Below are 17833 nucleotides of genomic sequence, written 5' to 3' on the forward strand. Positions count from 1 at the left end.
TTTGTGAATTGGTGAAACCAGGAAATACCATGCGGTGAATATGCTTGCACACCATTGCTGTACCGTATCTGCAGCCCCTCCATTTCTAGCACATAAAGTATAATCCCTTGTTCTCCAATCAAATGTGAACATTCTCCAGTGTCCAGTGGCTGAAGCAGTGAGAGGATGAAAGCAGGAAGCTGGTGTAGTATTATAGTATTTTGCAGTGTGAAACCAGGGATCACTTCATGCTGCCAGGAACAGATGGGAAACAAATACCATCACCGACTTTATTAAAAGCTCAACCTTATTTTTAGAATTCTTTCACAATTTTTAGAACATGTTTTCAGTATTGTATCATCAAATGGTGCCAACTCTGCTATATTGTAGTATGGGAAGGATTGTTCAATTTGTTACACCCAATCTCTGCTTTTGGCCAAAAGAAGACAAAAGAAAAGAAAAAGAAAAGAAAATCCCACTGCAGTCCTCAGTCCAAACGAGAAATACTAATTTTGTATCCTCGTGAGTTTAAGTGGCAGAGGAAGGATTAATAGTTATTTCTAGTGTATTTATTTCTATCAATTTATGCTAATCAGTGCTCTAAAATTATTCCATTAATTGCAAGGGTCCAGGAGCAGTTTTGTTTCGTCATTATTCACAATGGTGTTACATTGTGTATTAACATACCCTATGAAGACAGCTAAGATTTTCGTGACTCTTTTTTTCATGAAAGCAAGAAATCATAGAAATCTAGGATGAGACAGCCCGAGTGACCAAAGCCTTATTGCCAGCAGGTGATCGCTGATAGGAGAGCACCCAGGGGTTCTCAGAAGCAGTTCCTTTACTGTATGTCTAAGTAGCTTATATTCACACTGACCTTATAACCTCTGCCAAGGAAAGAGTTCAGAAGAACTTTGGCTATGGTATTGCAGATCTACAGATACTGGAAAATACTGTACATTTGGATACATTTTAATTTGTATGACTGATGCTTTAATTTTCACTAAGGGTGATTTTCCAAAGGCCCTTTGCTCCATCTGCGCATGGTACTTTCAGTAATTCCTACAATGAATCTTCTTCTGGTTTATTGTGGTAGAAGGCATAAATTCTTGTTATCATAATTTCAATGTGCTTTCATGTTTATTAAAATAATCTATTGCATAATATTAAAAATAAAAAATCTTTAATGATTTTTAATATTCTAGATTGCAGTATAACCCTACCTTTTACGTAATTGCTTGGAAAATAAGAAAAGAATGCTTTGAGTATAGAACTAGCAACAAAAAATTACTCGTTTCATTCACTTATAATGTAAAATATGTATTTTGTGTGGTGTTTTTATTACTTTTATTACTTCTCCCTTACACATCAATATAATTCTTGGATTAGAAAAATTAATGCAGTCCATTACTTGATATGAATTATAAGCCATCTTGATTCGAAAGTTCAAGTATTTATGAATATCCCTTACATTTGAAGTTGAGTATGATCTGTGATACTGTATGTAACATATTGTAATATGTGTTACTATGCTCCAAAACCCTTAAATCATTATTTTCTTGCCTGCAATTTTCAAATACAGCGCTTGAAATTGTATGTAGTTGTAATAACATATTGGTAAAGAAGGCAGTATGAAAATTATGTGATAGCAAAAATGTGGGTGGAGGCATGGGAACAGAGATGAGGCTGCTGTTTCTCAGTACTGAAACAGTAGATTGTGGACTTAAGTTTTTCCTTCTAAACATAGCGATCGTGGAAAAGTTGTGCAGCTGTGAGCTTTGCATGCTCTTTTAGATCAGTCTTTTAATACACCTTGATCTTGGCTTTTGCTCATTGCCCCTTCATGTGGAGCCCTTGCTTTTGTCCAGTGTTTTGTTTTGTAGTTTAGTAAAATGCCTAGCAGAGAAACAACTTCATTTGTGTCACAAAACTTCAAAACTGAGAAGCATATACACTAGTTACGCTTTTGTTGAATCATTATGGGAGACTATTTAATCTCATTTTCAGTATTGTTGCACTGTAACCGTTTCATAGCTGGCCTCAATACTCTCTGGGCTCTTACTGTATCACTTAAAGAGCACAGTTCTGTCATTTAATCTATAGTTTTCTTTATTGCAGAAAAAGCAGCAGCAGCTAATGAAGATGAAGTGCAAAAAGCAGATGTATCATCTACGGGTCAGAGTGTCATCGACAAGGATGCACTTGGACCAATGATGCTTGAGGTGAAGAGCACAAAATTCCTTTATTTAAGCCAGTTCTGCTCCCCCTAGGATGAAGAGCAGTATAATGAAATGAAAAAGTGCAGCTGGAGGTCACTGTAAAAGAATGGTTGAGAGAGACAAACCATCCTGGCTACTTAGGAATATGTCGTTTAAGAGCAGGCAGCATATTTCTGTTGGATTCAGTGATGAAACTCTCTTTAACTTGGTGTGGGGAGAAGCAGAGAAAGATAATTCAGATGCTTTGTAACACAGACAGCTTGAAGGGCTTCAGTTGGTTGCAAGTCTGGGGTGTCTGCATGTGCATGTTTTATTTGTTCTAAACCACGAGAGCTTTGAAAGACCTGTTCTATCTAAACGTTGACTTACATATGCAGTAGTATACACGTGAATAATGCTTCCTCTAAAATTGCGTGTCATTGCTATACTGCGTTAATGGTTTATCATTTCAGCACTTACAGCATGACTCTTCCCTCTAGAATATGAAAGTAATCTAGGGGAGCTTTTCAAGCTGGGTATTTCAATTTGTTCAGTTAAGATTTCTGTCTGATTTTGGCTGTTATTTTGATATCCCAAAAGGCTGCATGGTTAAAACCTAACTTCCAAATGTATTAATAGTAATGTTGGCTAGGTATGTTATTTGGGATCCTAATATCATATGCTACTGTCCTTTGGCCCTGCTACTTTATCTGCTTAAGCTTACTTGCAAACTGTTTATTCCTGTTCTGACTGTGGGCTTTCTCTGTATGGATGAATAAATGTTACTTTAGATAAAACAAAACACAAACTCTGAATCAAGCTAAAGGAACCAACTTTGGCAGAAGCTAATTATTCTGTCATTTCTGAATGTTGCAGGAGCAAGATGCACGTTATAAGTTTTAAGAATTTGCATTATTTTTCATTATTTGTTAGATGAAAACATACTTTTCTGTACTATGTACAAAATAAAGGCTCCAAAATCACAGTACTAAACTTAAGGAAGATTAGACAGGTTGGAGTGAAAACATTCTTCTTTGAAAAGCAGGGGTAACAAATTAATTGATCTAATTTAGTATTTATTATACATGCTCACTGAATTGAATGTTGGTTTTGCTATCAAACAAGGTTAAACATCCATCTCTTACATTGCTATGCTAAAATTTATCTTTCACTTCCTATTAATTTAATTGTAAGGAAAATAAGGATAAGATTTCCCCCCCCCCAACTTATCTTACATGATTGGCTACCGCAGCAAACATGACATGTAAAATCAGCCGTCTGTTCCATTATTCCATTTAATTTAGTTTTCCTTCACAGTAAAACCATTGCATATTAACAATGAAAGATTGTGGAACTAAATGAATAAACTGGTCCTTTTGCACGAAGAAACTTAAAAGGACTGAAAATTGGTATACGTTTACTGTGAAAAGACTATTGATACTTTCTTTGTGTCTTTATCTCCTTAAGGAAATGCAATTAAGTTATTTCATCTTTACAGAACCCCTTTATACAACCTCTTCAAAAACCTACCCCTTTCCATTGCCAAATAATAAAAAAATGGCAATGCTGATGAACAGTTTATTAGTTGATTTGGTTTAGAAATGTAATTGTCTGTTTTTATTAAAGAACAAAACTGAAGAATCCTCAAAATAGTGAGTGTTTCCAGCTGAAGGGAGTGAGTAAAATTCATCATGCAGCTGCCTCTGAGGAATATTTTAACATATTTCTTGGTTAAAGCAGAAAGTAGATGGGAAGAGAAGGTGAAAAAATAGTGAAGAGAGCTGACAACAGCTCAAAGAACACAAATGTATTTTCCGGTATATCATCTAAAATAATATCTGTTCTCTTATTTTCTCTTCCAGTATGTTGCCCATTATTTGTTCCCCAGTTGTACCAGTAGCTCTGAAGAAAACTTGTTTATGTGGTCACATGCATCTGGGGGCAGAATTAAGAAATTATTGCAAAAGTGGAAGCTTCTAAAAGATTGAAGTGGCTCGGTGCATTAACTTGCTCAAAAGCCTGCTGCTGCTTACCTACAGGACTTTTTTTATTAATAGAATAGAAAGAAATGGGAGACTGGCAGATAAGGCCCTGTGTTACTCTAGGCTCAGATGACCACTTCTGTGGCCAACCCACGAAGCAGCTGTGAGGTAACAGCACAGGGCACTTCCTTGCCAAAGAAGTCGCTGTAGCAGGAAAGTAGTAAGGAAAACCAAAGATTATTGCGGGATGCCAGTAACTCTCATAATCTCTTGCTTGCCGTCTCTGCCTTTGGAAGTTTTCTCTTTAGGACTCTGATAAACATCTGCATTGGCTTTGGTTTTGCAGTCCCTTTGAACTGATGTAAGCATGGACTGCTGCCAAGCAGAATGGTTCAGCCAAACCCACACCCTTCTGCCAGCTATAAATGCCATGTGGTCTCATGGTGGGCCAGTTCAGGGGACTGATGTGGCTGGCATCTATGGTTTTTTTTTCTTGCATTAGGTTTCAGCCAACTCAGTTCTCTGGTCCACCTCTTCATATCCTCAGACAGTTCAGGGACCTGTCCTGATGTGGAGATGACTAAACCAAAGAGGTCATGCTTAACATTGGCTTCAAGCAGTGATGAAACGCAGTCTAAGACACTAATTCATAGCAGAGATGCTGATAGAAAATTCTATTAGATCCTCAATTAATTAAATCTTGTAAATCATTGTTAGCTAAACTAAATACTAGTCAGCAGGAAAATGTCATGAATGTTATGAAAGCACATGGAAAGGAGGAAGCTCTCCAAAGAAAGTGAATTAACAGGAGGAACCAAGAATGATCAGAAAGAAAAAGGCAGCAATGATAAAAAACAAAGTCAGAGATTAGAATTTGTGACAATTAACAGGAGAAAAAAAAAGACCTAGTTTATCTTAATTTAGAGGCAGTCAGGAAAAGTATGTACTCATACATTTATTTGAGGGGTTTATTACTTTGTAATTTAAAAATTAGAACAAACAAAGCACTTGGCAACCATTAGCTCAGCCACTCTGCTTGTGTGTTGTACTTTCACAGTCCCTGCTTTTTAGCAGAATCATTAACTTAGGTTGGGGAGGACCTCTGGAGCTTGTGTAGTCCCACCTCACACTGTGAGCAGGTCCAACTAAAGCAAGTGGCTCAGGTCCAAGTCCAGCTGAGGTTTTAATATCTCTGGGGAAGATTTCACAGCCTCTTTGGGCAGCCTCTTCCCATATCAAGGCACCTTTATGGTGATTTTTTTTTTTTTTTTTTGTATCTCCATGAAGTGTCCTGTGTTGCAACCCATGTCTGTTACGTGTTGTCCTTCTCTTGTGAATCTCTGAATAGAGCCTGGCTCTGTCTACTCCTTAGCCTTCTGCTAGGTGGCTGAAGGCATAAATAAGATCCCTCCTTAGCTTTCTTTTTTACTGTCTGGATTTACTAACTGCTCAGTAGTATATAATATTTTTAACATGAATCTGTAACCTGTGTACTTGAGAACTGCCTGCTAAGACCAACGTGCAAGTTGTACAGTGTACAAGTTTGGTCATATCAAAGATGCCACATGCCTATATACGCTTGCTAAGGCAGATACTCCTTGTTAGACTGTGTTGCAGAGAGTGAGTTCAGGTTCAGTATGGATCCACTCGCTTTTAATTAACCCATAATGAATCATGCGTTGCCTATTTTTCTGACTTGTTTCTGTCCCTGGAGATGTAATAACTAACAAGTCTTCCAGTGATTTCCCACTAATCCTTAAAGAGGTGAATAAATCAGGCAAAGCTGCAGAAGTCTGTATGGGTTAATTGTTATCTGAATGCTCAGACCAAAAGCTTTGGTGCTTTAAGTTTAAATGTATCCCCTTTTTTCTGCTCATAATGACATAAAGTTAGAGGGATGCGTTCTGAAATATTTCTACCTGTCCACAGTCATGTTTGCGTCTTAAGGAGAAGAAAGCTTGCATGAGAAGTTCTTACTGATACTCAGTTTTTACTTTGTTGTCATCAGGTAGAAGTGATGTAGTATTTGGTTTAGACTTCAGATAACATGCAGTAGATATCTTGGAAAGAATGCTTCAGCTAGGTTGTCACTGTCACAAGAGATAAGGGGGGGAACCAATCAGCAGAAATAACTAATTTAGTCACTTCCCCACAGAAACTTTAAGTCCTTTGGAATACCATGGAGCTGAGTTGAAGAGGTGAAAGTCTGGTTCCTGTTCCCTGGATCATGTGTGGACTGAATTAAACTGGTGTCAGATTGAAAACAAAACAAAAAAAACCAAAAAATATTAAAGCAGTCCTGGGAGTAGGGACTAGAGCTGCACCATCCTGGATGCTCACTGCCTGCTCTCAGCTCCCTTTGCCCTTCTCTGCTTTTAATCCCTCATGCTCCTGGCTGCGTGGGGCCTCACTTCTATGAAGATGCATGGCTGGGGATGTCCACAGAGCCTTTTCATTCTTTCTGCCAGTGTTTTACTTGCCTTATGTCAGCCCATCTTATGACATTTTCCTGGGCTCAGTCTCCCTGTGCTGCATAGAGTGAACAGGCTCAAGATTTAGCAGAACCAGCTTCTGGTCCAAGTTTTCAACTTGATAGGCAGATAGATATGTAGCAACCTCTTCCATTTTATGTATGTGTGTTTGTTTGTTTGGGATGGGGTGATGGTGGTTTGTTTTCATGAGTAGGTTCCATTATTTTGTAAGGGGCACACCTTTCTGTGCTTTTACACTGGCTTGCTGTAAGTAAGATTAGATGCTCAATCTGAAATGCCTCCTTTGCTGTTACAGGCAAGAATATAAAAGCTGGGGTGGATGCAGAAAGGTTTATCTATGTCATCTGAAGGAAATATTTATTTTCTGGATATCTTGTCGCTAATCTGGTTGTTTGGTATTGTGTTTCTCTTTCCCTCTGCTTTTTTTTTTCCCCCCTTTAGGCCCTAGATGGGTTCTTCTTTGTAGTGAACCCAGAAGGTAATGTTGTGTTTGTTTCTGAGAATGTGACGCAGTACTTAAGGTACAACCAAGAAGAGCTGATGAACACAAGCATATATAGCATCCTACATGTAGGGGACCACAACGAATTTGTCAAAATCCTGCTGCCAAAATCTTTAGGTATATACCTTTTCCTCATATCATACCTTTACTTATTTAACCTTGGTTTCATAAATCAGCATTTCAAGAGCTTAAGTTAATGTCCTTCCACTATTTACAGTTTCATCATATACACTCTATTTATTTTTAATGTCTATATAGGCTGTATGAATGATTAATATTATTCTCAAAAGCATCTTCTACTCTTTCCAGTTCTCCTTTGTTAAAATTACTCTTAGTAACTCATGTTAACTGGTATTTTTAATGAATCTCCAGAGTGAATCACTAAAAGACAGCATTAACTATGTGAACTCTCTGTTAGTTCCCTGTCTAGGATGGCTATTCTAAGAATGGCCAAAGAAAGGGGCAATATAGAAAAAAATCAGAAAACTCCTCATGCTGGAATTTTTATTTCAATGTCTTTAGTCTCACCAATATTTGCCCTTATCTTTCAAAAATGTTTTAGTTATTTGCAGCCAATTTTTGCATTTATATTAATAGCAGTTTTAATATCATTATTTTTTGGAGGAGGTGAAAAGAAAGAGAAAGTCAATACTAGGCTCCTCGTTTGCTCACAGCAGTTTTAAAACTATTATGCAATTGACTTTCGCATTTTATTACTTTATTTGTAAACACCTGAAGAATCAAAAATGTAACACTTTTAATGGCTAAACCCCATAAATTACTGCCTTTATTGCATTTTATGACTGAAGAGGGCAAGTGAACAGTATTTTAAATATGACCCTGCTATTTCCTTATGTGGTGTTACATTAATTCACTCTGACTGTTGTCCAGTACCTATATTTGTGCATCTCGGGATTTTGTTTCCTTTTTTACTTGTCCTAAGCACTGTGTTGGGCTTTAGTTTTATCCAGTGCTGCATCCAGGTCATTCTCTTCCCTTCAGTCTTTCCCGTTGTAGCTGAGAGTAGGTGTTTCAATATATTCCCAGTTGCATTGCTTCCTGTTTTTATAAATACCTATTGGATTGTTTTTTTTCTCTTCCTAATCTGGACCCAGATTTTTATACAATGCTGCTGTCTCTTTTGTATTAATCACTGTTAAATTCAATGGACAGATCCTACATACTGCCTTATTTCTTCCAGGCATATAAATTAACTTGATCTACCCAGCAGGCTTTTCGCTGTGCTGTATAACTTTTACATGCACCAATATTTAGACTTTTATCCTGCTTATCTACTATGCTGTTATGAGTTATTTGAAGAAAACATGATAGCTGAACAAATTAGCAGTGATCTTAAAATATGAGAATTTTATAAATTACCTTGTTACGTGCTGGCTTGGGCTTTAATATTAAAAATAGGTTGTTGTTGTTAAACAAGCTTTTTTCCTAACCAGTTTGCAAAGCACCTTGATTAATTTCCTGTGGATAAGCAGCAGAAATGACTGCTGCCGGATTTATCTCACTATATGATCTTTGCTTTGCTCCAGTGAATGGGGGATCTTGGTCTGGTGACACTCCTAGGCGTAATAGCCATACCTTTAATTGTCGGATGCTGGTAAAACCTCTTGCTGATTCTGAAGAAGGCCATGATAACCAGGAAGCACATCAGAAATACGAAACTATGCAGTGCTTTGCTGTTTCTCAACCAAATTCCTTCAAGGAGGACGGTGAAGGTAATTACTGTTTTCAGTTTGTGTTAGTATTTTCTCTTTCCATGCTATTGCGGGACAGCAGTTTCAGCGGTTGATAAAGTGAGGTGAAGCTGATAAAGTGGCTTCTGAATCCTGAAAAAGGGGGAAAATTGTAAATTTTTTTCATTTTCATTTAACTGGAGCAGTGTACTTGCATCTTGGATTATGAGTGTACGCACTCGTATGCACCTATTTGTTAAACCAATATAATTGAAACTAAGAGTAATTCTGATTCCATTAAAGAGAGATCCTAGTTTTATATCACTGCAATTGCAAGAAAAATGTCTCTGACTGGGAGGAAAGTTTCACGGTTTTGAGTTCTTAGAATTTGAAACAGTTGTGGTTCATCATTTGCTACTTTGGCAGGTAAATTTTCTCAGATTTTATTTTAAGTATTCAGATAAGTAAAAATGGCTTATTATGAAGCTGCTCTCTCAGGGATGGTGAGCATTTGGGGCGTGTTTAAGAAATGTGGCTTAGAAGGTACGAAATGGCAAATAATGAAGAAATGTGCTCTCCATGCGTGCAGTATATCCTTTTTTATGAGTTATCTCCTGAATGGTTGAGCTGCTACAGGTATATACATAAACACATGCCAATAATTATGGACTGTGGTGGAGTCCTTGACAATTTTTCTTCTAAAAATGAAAACAAACATACCTCCCCTGTGTTGCTTAATATTGTAGGAAATAATGAATATGTAAAACCACTGAGTTCTATCTATCATTTTATTGATACAAAATCTATTCTTCTGGTTCAAAAAGATATAAAGAACTTTTTTAAAATACTTCTTAATTCTTTGTGGAAACAAAATCTTCCTCTTCTGTACGAATTACTGAAGTAACATTTCTCTTTAAGATTTGCAGTCTTGCTTGATTTGTGTTGCAAGAAGGGCTCCAATGAAGGAAAGACCACTTCTTCCTTCATCAGAGAGCTTTACTACTCGCCAGGATCTACAAGGTATTGTGAAGTAGGACTTTTAAACTTCCCCCCCCCACCAAAGGGGAAATTGCTGTAACAAATGTTTTAATCTAATATCAGGCAAAATAACTTCACTGGATACAAGTACCATGCGAGCAGCTATGAAACCTGGCTGGGAGGATTTGGTGAGAAGATGCATTCAGAGGTTCCATTCGCAGCACGAGGGAGAAATATCTTTTGCCAAGAGGCATCACCAGGAAGGTTAGGTTTCATATTTTTAGCACTTCCTATATTTAAACTGTTTGTCATTTGTACCTCTTGGTTGTGTTCTCTTTGTTATGTTTACATGGAACAATTAAGGGCTACTGAGAGTCCTTTTTTCAAGCTGATTTGCCTGACACACATATGGCTTGCTCTAGAGAGGTTTTGCACCTTTCTCCCAGTTTGTTTTAGCCTGTTTGTTAGAACTGTGCCATATTGGCAGGTGCGTTAAATCTTCAGATTGTCACAATTATTTTAGAAAGACAGACCCTTGTGTGTTGCCCACCAAAATGTTCACTACCCGTTATTCTTCAGAACCTCAGCTCACGCATTGCAGTTCATTGACCTCTATTCCTTTTCTCTACAAAAATGGACTTTTGCTGTCATGTTTCCTGTGGGAAACGCTCGGTGTGAATTATCGAAGATGCAGCACTTGTGCTATCTGGAAACCTACACTGTTGTACTGTATGTAGCTGATAAGTGCTATGGGATACACCACAAGCACATCTACTCAGTCAAGATTACGGTATGTAAGAAGTAGGAGAGTACTGCGTTGTGAAAGGTTCCGTGTGAGGTTTCCGTGGTAGTGACTAGATGGGGAATTTTCTTTTCATAAAACCCTAATACTGCTAATTCTAGTAACACAGATCCAAATTACTAAAGGCAAATAACCCTTTACAGTCCACGGGAAAGTCCTTTCAAAACCAATGGCGAAGCACTGGAACATTTCCAGTGCAGGAGCATCATTCTTTGGGTTCGTGTTTGTAGAGCAGGGTTTACAGCTGGCCTGTAACAAATAGTTGCCATGGTCATTAAACAACTGGCACGCTGTGTTGGAAACCAAATTGTAACTGGAATCTCAAATTATTCTGCCAAATACACACACACGTGCGCGCACACACACAAAAAAAAGGTTTAGTCATGCGTTGTTAGTTAAATATCCTTTAATATGTTCTGCTTTCATGAAACCTCCAGGTTTCATGTTGGGAATGTGGAGGCACAGAAATACTGTGATATTCACAGCCTTATGCTGTGATTTCAGACAGAGCTGAAGAAGGTAGGATGTAATAAAAGTTACAGCTGAGGTTTGGAGAACAGTTTCAGGTAAGGACCTGTCTGTGCCAAAGGCGATTGAGGAATTTCTGTTATGGCATCCAGCCACTTGTTGTTTCAATCCCCTTCATATGATTCCTGAGCAAATTAGCGGCTCCTACATCCAGAGCTGAGGTTTGAGTGGGTCCTCTCTAACCTATCTGTGAAGTGATAAAAATATACGTGTTTTGGGGTTTACACTGTATCATTCTGCAGGAGAGGCTTAGGATCATCGTATAAACTGTAGAATTAGTCTAAGTGAGGGGGCTCTTCTTGTGGAAGAGAAGAGGGTGAGTGATAAGAGGAGGAGGAAAAACCTCTGGAATTGTTTTCTGCAAAGGATCCAGCACTGCAGAAGAATAATGGCTGAAATGTTCCCTTCCCCTGCTCGGTAGCATGGAGAAGAAAAACAAGGCATGACTTGGGTAGTAGCATCTTTGCACTTGACTGCAGAATGCCTTGCATTTTTTAAGTCATTATGGTTTGAGAATAGAAGCAAAGTAAGTCTCCTACATGTAATTCAGTGCAGAAAAAAAATCAGCATTAGTTTGATAAATAATAAACACCACAAAGCTTTCAAATTAACTCTCAGTATAAAGTGCAAAATATATGGTAAGTTTTTATTGGCCACAGTCAGAAAAATAGCATTTCCTCAAGAGGAATACGGAAACATTCTTGTTTGCTTAAAGAATTAGTTTGGAAAATGATTTAAGTAGAGATTTCACTTGTATCCTGTTGGCATTGAGTACTGGAATTTCCTGATGTGGTATATGCTAAAGTTAAGAGCTTTGGACCTTCTGGTGCCCAGAGGTTAAACTGAAACAATGACATACCTAACAGTGAAATTTTGCTTTGTATTGTTTCACAGTTGTAGGTTTTTGTTTTTCTTTACATTTTTACCCTAAAAACACCTTCTGGTTGTTTAAATTGTACTTCCTGTTTTCTCACTGACTAAATAATACTTTAAAACCTTGCAGAACAATATATAACAGTGCAGGGGACAAGGAAAGAAAACAATAATAACCAGTCCTGCAAGGCTGAAAATGTGGTAGCTCTGTTGAGGAGACTATTTAATAAAGCCACACTCGGAAAACCATGTCATTTCATTACAACAGGAAATATTAAAAGACAAGCAATGAAATGGAGATCAGATTATACTATTAATTAAAAAAAAACCCACAGGAAATATGTATATATGAAAAAAAAAAAAAAAGAAATTAAAAGTATTTGTAGTGCTTCATTCCTGTTTTTCTCCCTACACAATTATATGAAAATTCTGAAGTTAAGTATTTCCTTCCTGCCATATCTGCAATCCTAATGTAGTAGCTTTTGGACTAGGAAATAAATGCGAATGATCAGACTTGTTTCATTGATGACAGAGAGTGAACAGTAGAATAAATACTTGGAGATTTGCTTTTCCATAACATGATATTCATTTTTAATTAAAGAAATGTCACAGGGGTCTACAGAAGTTAGAGAACTGAATTTGTTGAAGTTCAGATTTACACTGAAAACTTAAGGGCTGCAGAACATGTGCATTGAAGCAAATCCAAAACCTGAAATGCTGTCATATCTAACACCGGGGAAGGATCGCATAGCCCCGATTTTGGTTTAGCTAACTGTATTTGTAATTTGTTTGAGCTGTATATTTTTGTATTTGTTCTTTAAAAAGTAATAACTTCTTGTTCCAGTTCTTGTTTCTCATTGTTCTTACATAAGAGATTTGTGTACTTTTTAAATTAAATAAGTAGTGAGAGTAACTGTTACAAGATAATTTAAGGAGGGAATAAGGAGGAAAAGATACGGACTAATGGAAACAAATTATCTAGAAATGAAAGGCATTTGTATTAATCATCGTGATGTAGATGATACCGATGAAAAAATGTATGATGAACAAAAGGAGTTAGACACATATTTGATGAAAAGTGAAATGGACATTGAGGACTTCTTGGTCCACACCTGAAATATTCTGCATTTCATAGTATCTGTCCTGTTGTTGCTGTTTCTCCTTATAGGTTTTCTTTTGATCACCCTACAGTATGTGAGATTCTTTATTTTATATGCATCCCACCTATTTATTTTCAAAGTTTTTCTTCTGGTTTTTTGGTGGTGGTGGTTGGTTGGGTTTTTTTAGAAATTAATGCAGTGTCTGTGGTATCAGTGCTGATGGGTTTAGAACAACAATTTTGAGCAACTAAGCTACCTATAGTATAGTTTCTCATTAACTTAATTCTGTTATTTCGCTTGCTTGCAGTGCTGAGGCAGGGACTAGCGTTTAGTCCTGTTTATCGGTTTTCCTTGTCTGACGGCACTATTGTTTCTGCCCAAACGAAGAGCAAACTCATCCGTTCTCAGACAACTAGTGAACCTCAGCTTGTAATCTCCTTGCATATGCTTCACAGGTAATACTCACCGGTTTATTGCATCCACGCTCTGCAGAGACAGGGAAAATAGAAAGTTGCCAAAGCAAATATGTTGTTTTTAAGGCTGATAGATGTGCAGTTGACCCAGAACTGGTAGCATGCAAACAAAATAAGTTTTTGAATTCAATGCTTACAGCAGGAAAAGGCTGTAAGATTATTTCAGAACTTACAAATGACGTGCTGGATTTTCACATCAAGATACTCCATTAAACATCCGAAATCTCCTATAATCTCATGTTCTTAATTTCAGTATTTTAATTTCCTGTATTTTACATAGTAGACACAAAAAACTTTCCAAATGTAATTAAACCTAGAAAACTTTGAAGGATTAAATTCCTTGTAGTTCACGTACAGTCAGTCATATGTTGGGCCTGAGTCTTCTTTAAAGGATATGTTATGATTATTAGAACTGCATTTTAGACAAACTGCATATTTTAACTTCTTGTCTCTCTTGAATCATTGTCTTCCATGGTGCTTGGAGTAGTGACGTTGATATGTCCAATCCTGAGAAACGCCACCACTATTAGTTTTTAAGAAAAAAGGCCAGTTGATAATATGTTAAAGTCAAGGATAAGTAATCACTGACCTCAGAACTTGAGCATAAAATTTGAATTAAGTTATTGCATATTTTGGTGTACTTGTGTCAGATTTTGTTTCTGGTTTTATTTGCTGATTGTAATTACAATGCTGTTTCCATGTATCCACAGTATCACTTTTTTGAGAGGAAGAAAACAGCTCTAAATGTAATTAAAACTGAAACCATTTTATAGAGATTGTAGCTTTGGAAACTGACCTGGCCAAAAGCTGTCCAGAATTTGTTTTCTTTGGACTGCTGAATATACTTGGTATTTCATGAAGTGCTAAATATTAAATTTAAAAAACACCATTAGGTTAAAAATGGTACTTGAAAATATTCTTGCCCTTTTTTTTTTTTAGCAGAACACTGGTACTATTGTATTTGTGATAAGGTTTTAAAAATCCACCTCTTTTTATAGTCGTACATCTTTGCCTTTATACCTAAGGTAACAAATACGGAGTAACAAGCTTCACTGCTCAGTGCGCTTAAGTTTTTTCACTTCTCATGCTTTAGCAAAATGTGAAGTTTATCTGCACTTATCCTGTGCAAGTAGGAATGGTTTTCATCTCATTGAAAATACATACTAGGAATGTTCCATTAGTATTTGTTTTTGAAAGTCCAGAGCTGATTTGATTTTTCTCAGAACCTGATTTTTTTCTTCCTAATCTACTTGACTCTGTCTGTTTTATAGCTTTTAGCATTTGGGAATGCTGATTTTTCTGTTTTAAGTTTTAGCCCAGAAGTAAAACGTATATTGCATCTTCCCATAAACTAATTAAAATCTACTGAGGAAAAGAGAAGTGATCTCTAGGTGCTTTCACAAGAGCTTTTTCTCTGTGTATGTCTCTTCTGTTTCCTCTGCCTGCATCTCTAAAACACGAGTTTCAGCTCCTGTGTGGGGGGGTTTTTTTCTTTTTGCTCCTCTTTTCCTAAATGCCCATGCAGGACTGGATTGCTAACAGACTGTTCCCATTCTCAAGTAGTATCCAGTAGTTTTCTTGGCTCACATGATTTTTTGGAGCAGTACTGAAATACTCTGGCAGTGTAGAAATGTGACTTTTTCAACTTTCCTTTCACTGTGAACTCGGTGGGCAAATAGCCCACTCCAGGCTTGTGGTGGGGCTAACTCACAGAAATTCAAAACTCCAGCAAACAGCTGTCCACAGCTGTCATGTAAAACATGTATTTGTTTGGACTGTATGTTTCAGATGAGATTTCTCTCAGTTCTAGAAGTTAGCTATTGCAGAATTGTGGGGAAAAGATACACATTAAAGGGAGAGAGTCTGAAACTGTAACCTATCTGCATTTCTAATGACTGTCGTTTAAATGAAGTATAATTTTGTTTTTCCTCTCTTCCACTGATTTGTTAATGAGGTACTGAAAAACCGTACTGTTAATGTGCAGCCATATTGGGAGTTGCATATCACTTTGTCAAATTGTCAATCTGTTTTTAATTGTAGGTTGTGTTATTTTAAAGTGAGGTTTGGGGGGTTGCTTCTTTTCCTGTAATGTAATTGCAAGTTGGCCACTGTCATTTTAGCTAATGGGTTGGTTTTCTTCCCCATGCCACTTAGAGAGCAGAACGTCTGTGGAATGAATCAGGATTTGACTGGACAAGGAATGGGGAAGATATTGAACCCGATTAGCTCCAGCAGCCCTGCCCATCAGGCCATGTGCAGTGGGAACCCAGGTCAGGATATGACCATCAGTAGCAATATAAATTTTGCCATAAATGGCCCAAAGGAACAAATGGGCATGCCAGCAGGCAGGTTTGGTGGTTCAGGGGGAATGAACCATGTGTCAAGCATACAAGCATCCACTCCTCAGGGTAGTAACTATGCACTAAAAATGAATAGCCCCTCACAAAGCAGCCCCGGCATGAACCCAGGGCAGCCAAACTCTATGCTTTCCCCAAGGCATCGTGTGAGCCCTGGAGTGGCAGGAAGTCCTCGCATCCCACCCAGTCAGTTCTCCCCTGCAGGAAGCTTGCATTCACCCGTGGGAGTCTGCAGCAGCACAGGAAATAGCCATAACTACACCAACAGTTCCCTGAACGCACTTCAGGCCCTTAGCGAGGGCCACGGCGTTTCTCTAGGATCGTCGTTGGCTTCACCTGACCTAAAAATGGGAAATTTACAAAACTCCCCTGTGAATATGAATCCTCCCCAGCTAAGCAAGATGGGAAGCCTGGACTCTAAAGACTGCTTTGGACTATACGGGGAGCAATCAGAAGGTACAACTGGACAAGCAGAAAACAGCTGCCATTCAGGAGAACAGAAAGATAACAGTGATAGCAACATGCCACCAGTTGGCAGTGGTGAGAGACCTGATGGACAGAATAAACTGCATGACGGAAAAAGCCAGACAAAGCTCTTACAATTGCTGACCACCAAATCGGATCAGATGGAGCCTTCACCTTTGTCCAGTACCATGGGAGACGTTAGCAAGGACTCCACAGGAGGGTTGCCTGGGTCTGGTTCAGCACACGGAACCTCGCTCAAGGAGAAGCATAAAATTTTGCACAGACTATTGCAGGACAGTAGTTCTCCTGTAGATTTGGCCAAGCTCACAGCAGAAGCCACAGGCAAAGAACTGAACCAGGAGTCCAGTAGCACAGCTCCTGGTTCAGAGGTGACTGTTAAACAGGAGCCAGCGAGTCCTAAGAAGAATAATAATGCACTACTTCGCTACTTGCTAGATAAAGATGATACTAAAGATATTGGTTTACCAGACATACCCCCAAAACTGGAGCGGTTGGACAGTAAGACAGACCCTTCCGGTAGCACAAAGTTAATAGCTATGAGGACGGAAAAAGAAGAGATAAGCTTTGAGCCTAATGAACAGGTAAGCAAATCTTTGTCTTATGTGTGAATGAGATGTTCTAGGTCTGCATTCCTGCCACCCTAACTTTTTCCAGGCTTCCTCTAAGAGTAATTTCTTCACACTTCAATAGGCTGTTACATGTCTTTTGAAATCCAGTCCCCACTCGATTTTCCAGTTGGTGTTACTAAGTTGTGATCATCACTCTGTCTAAAAGAATAGGCCCTGCCTGGGAGGAGATGGTTAATGCAGGAACTGAACGCTGGGGAACCTTTCCTAGACAGTAGTCAGGTGAAGAGAAAATACTTGTAACTGGTTAATGTGAACTTACTGACAGTTTTTGGGATAGGCTTTTGTTGAACTGCTGCGGGCTAGATGGGCTCTTGACCTAGCCCAGCATAGCAACTACACTTTTCCTGTGTAAAGCAATTTCATGTTCAAGGACAGGAGTTGTCTGAAAGGACTGATACCAACTTTGCATTACTGGTCTTTGTGCTATACTTGATCTGCAAATTAAAATCAAGGCAAATAGACTTCCCCTGTTGCTGTGCCAATTAGCAGGGTTTTGTTGTTATGTTTGGTTTAGGGTTTGTTTTTGGTTTGGGGTTTTTTTTGTTGTTGTTGTTTTGTTTTTTACTTAAAATGTTTTTATATTCAACCCCAAGTTCCCATGGATGATTAATTGTTAAGTGCAGAGATCATGTCTCCCTGTGCAAGGTTATCTGCATTGAATTTTGCATTCAGACTTTCTTTGCATTCTGTGCATGATTGCTTGTTGCCTTGCTGCCAAACATACTAATAAACTGTATGTTGTTAGTACCTATGCTAACAAGTG

General features: G+C 38.1%; 1 protein-coding gene across 7 annotated transcripts in view; it reads left to right on the forward strand.

Moving 5' to 3' along the window:
- Positions 1-17833, forward strand: part of NCOA2 (nuclear receptor coactivator 2) — a 196579-nt gene that overhangs the window by 138809 nt on the left and 39937 nt on the right. For all 7 annotated transcript variants that reach the window (XM_064442571.1, XM_064442567.1, XM_064442570.1 and 4 more), the window contains 7 exons: positions 2098-2201; positions 7093-7270; positions 8701-8886; positions 9763-9864; positions 9946-10086; positions 13433-13580; positions 15753-17022. In XM_064442571.1, coding sequence (XP_064298641.1) covers positions 2098-2201; positions 7093-7270; positions 8701-8886; positions 9763-9864; positions 9946-10086; positions 13433-13580; positions 15753-17022 — 2129 coding nt within the window. The remainder of the gene's footprint in view (positions 1-2097; positions 2202-7092; positions 7271-8700; positions 8887-9762; positions 9865-9945; positions 10087-13432; positions 13581-15752; positions 17023-17833) is intronic.

This window comes from Phalacrocorax carbo, chromosome 2, assembly GCF_963921805.1.
Source record: "Phalacrocorax carbo chromosome 2, bPhaCar2.1, whole genome shotgun sequence".
Classification (NCBI taxonomy): Eukaryota; Metazoa; Chordata; class Aves; order Suliformes; family Phalacrocoracidae; genus Phalacrocorax; species Phalacrocorax carbo.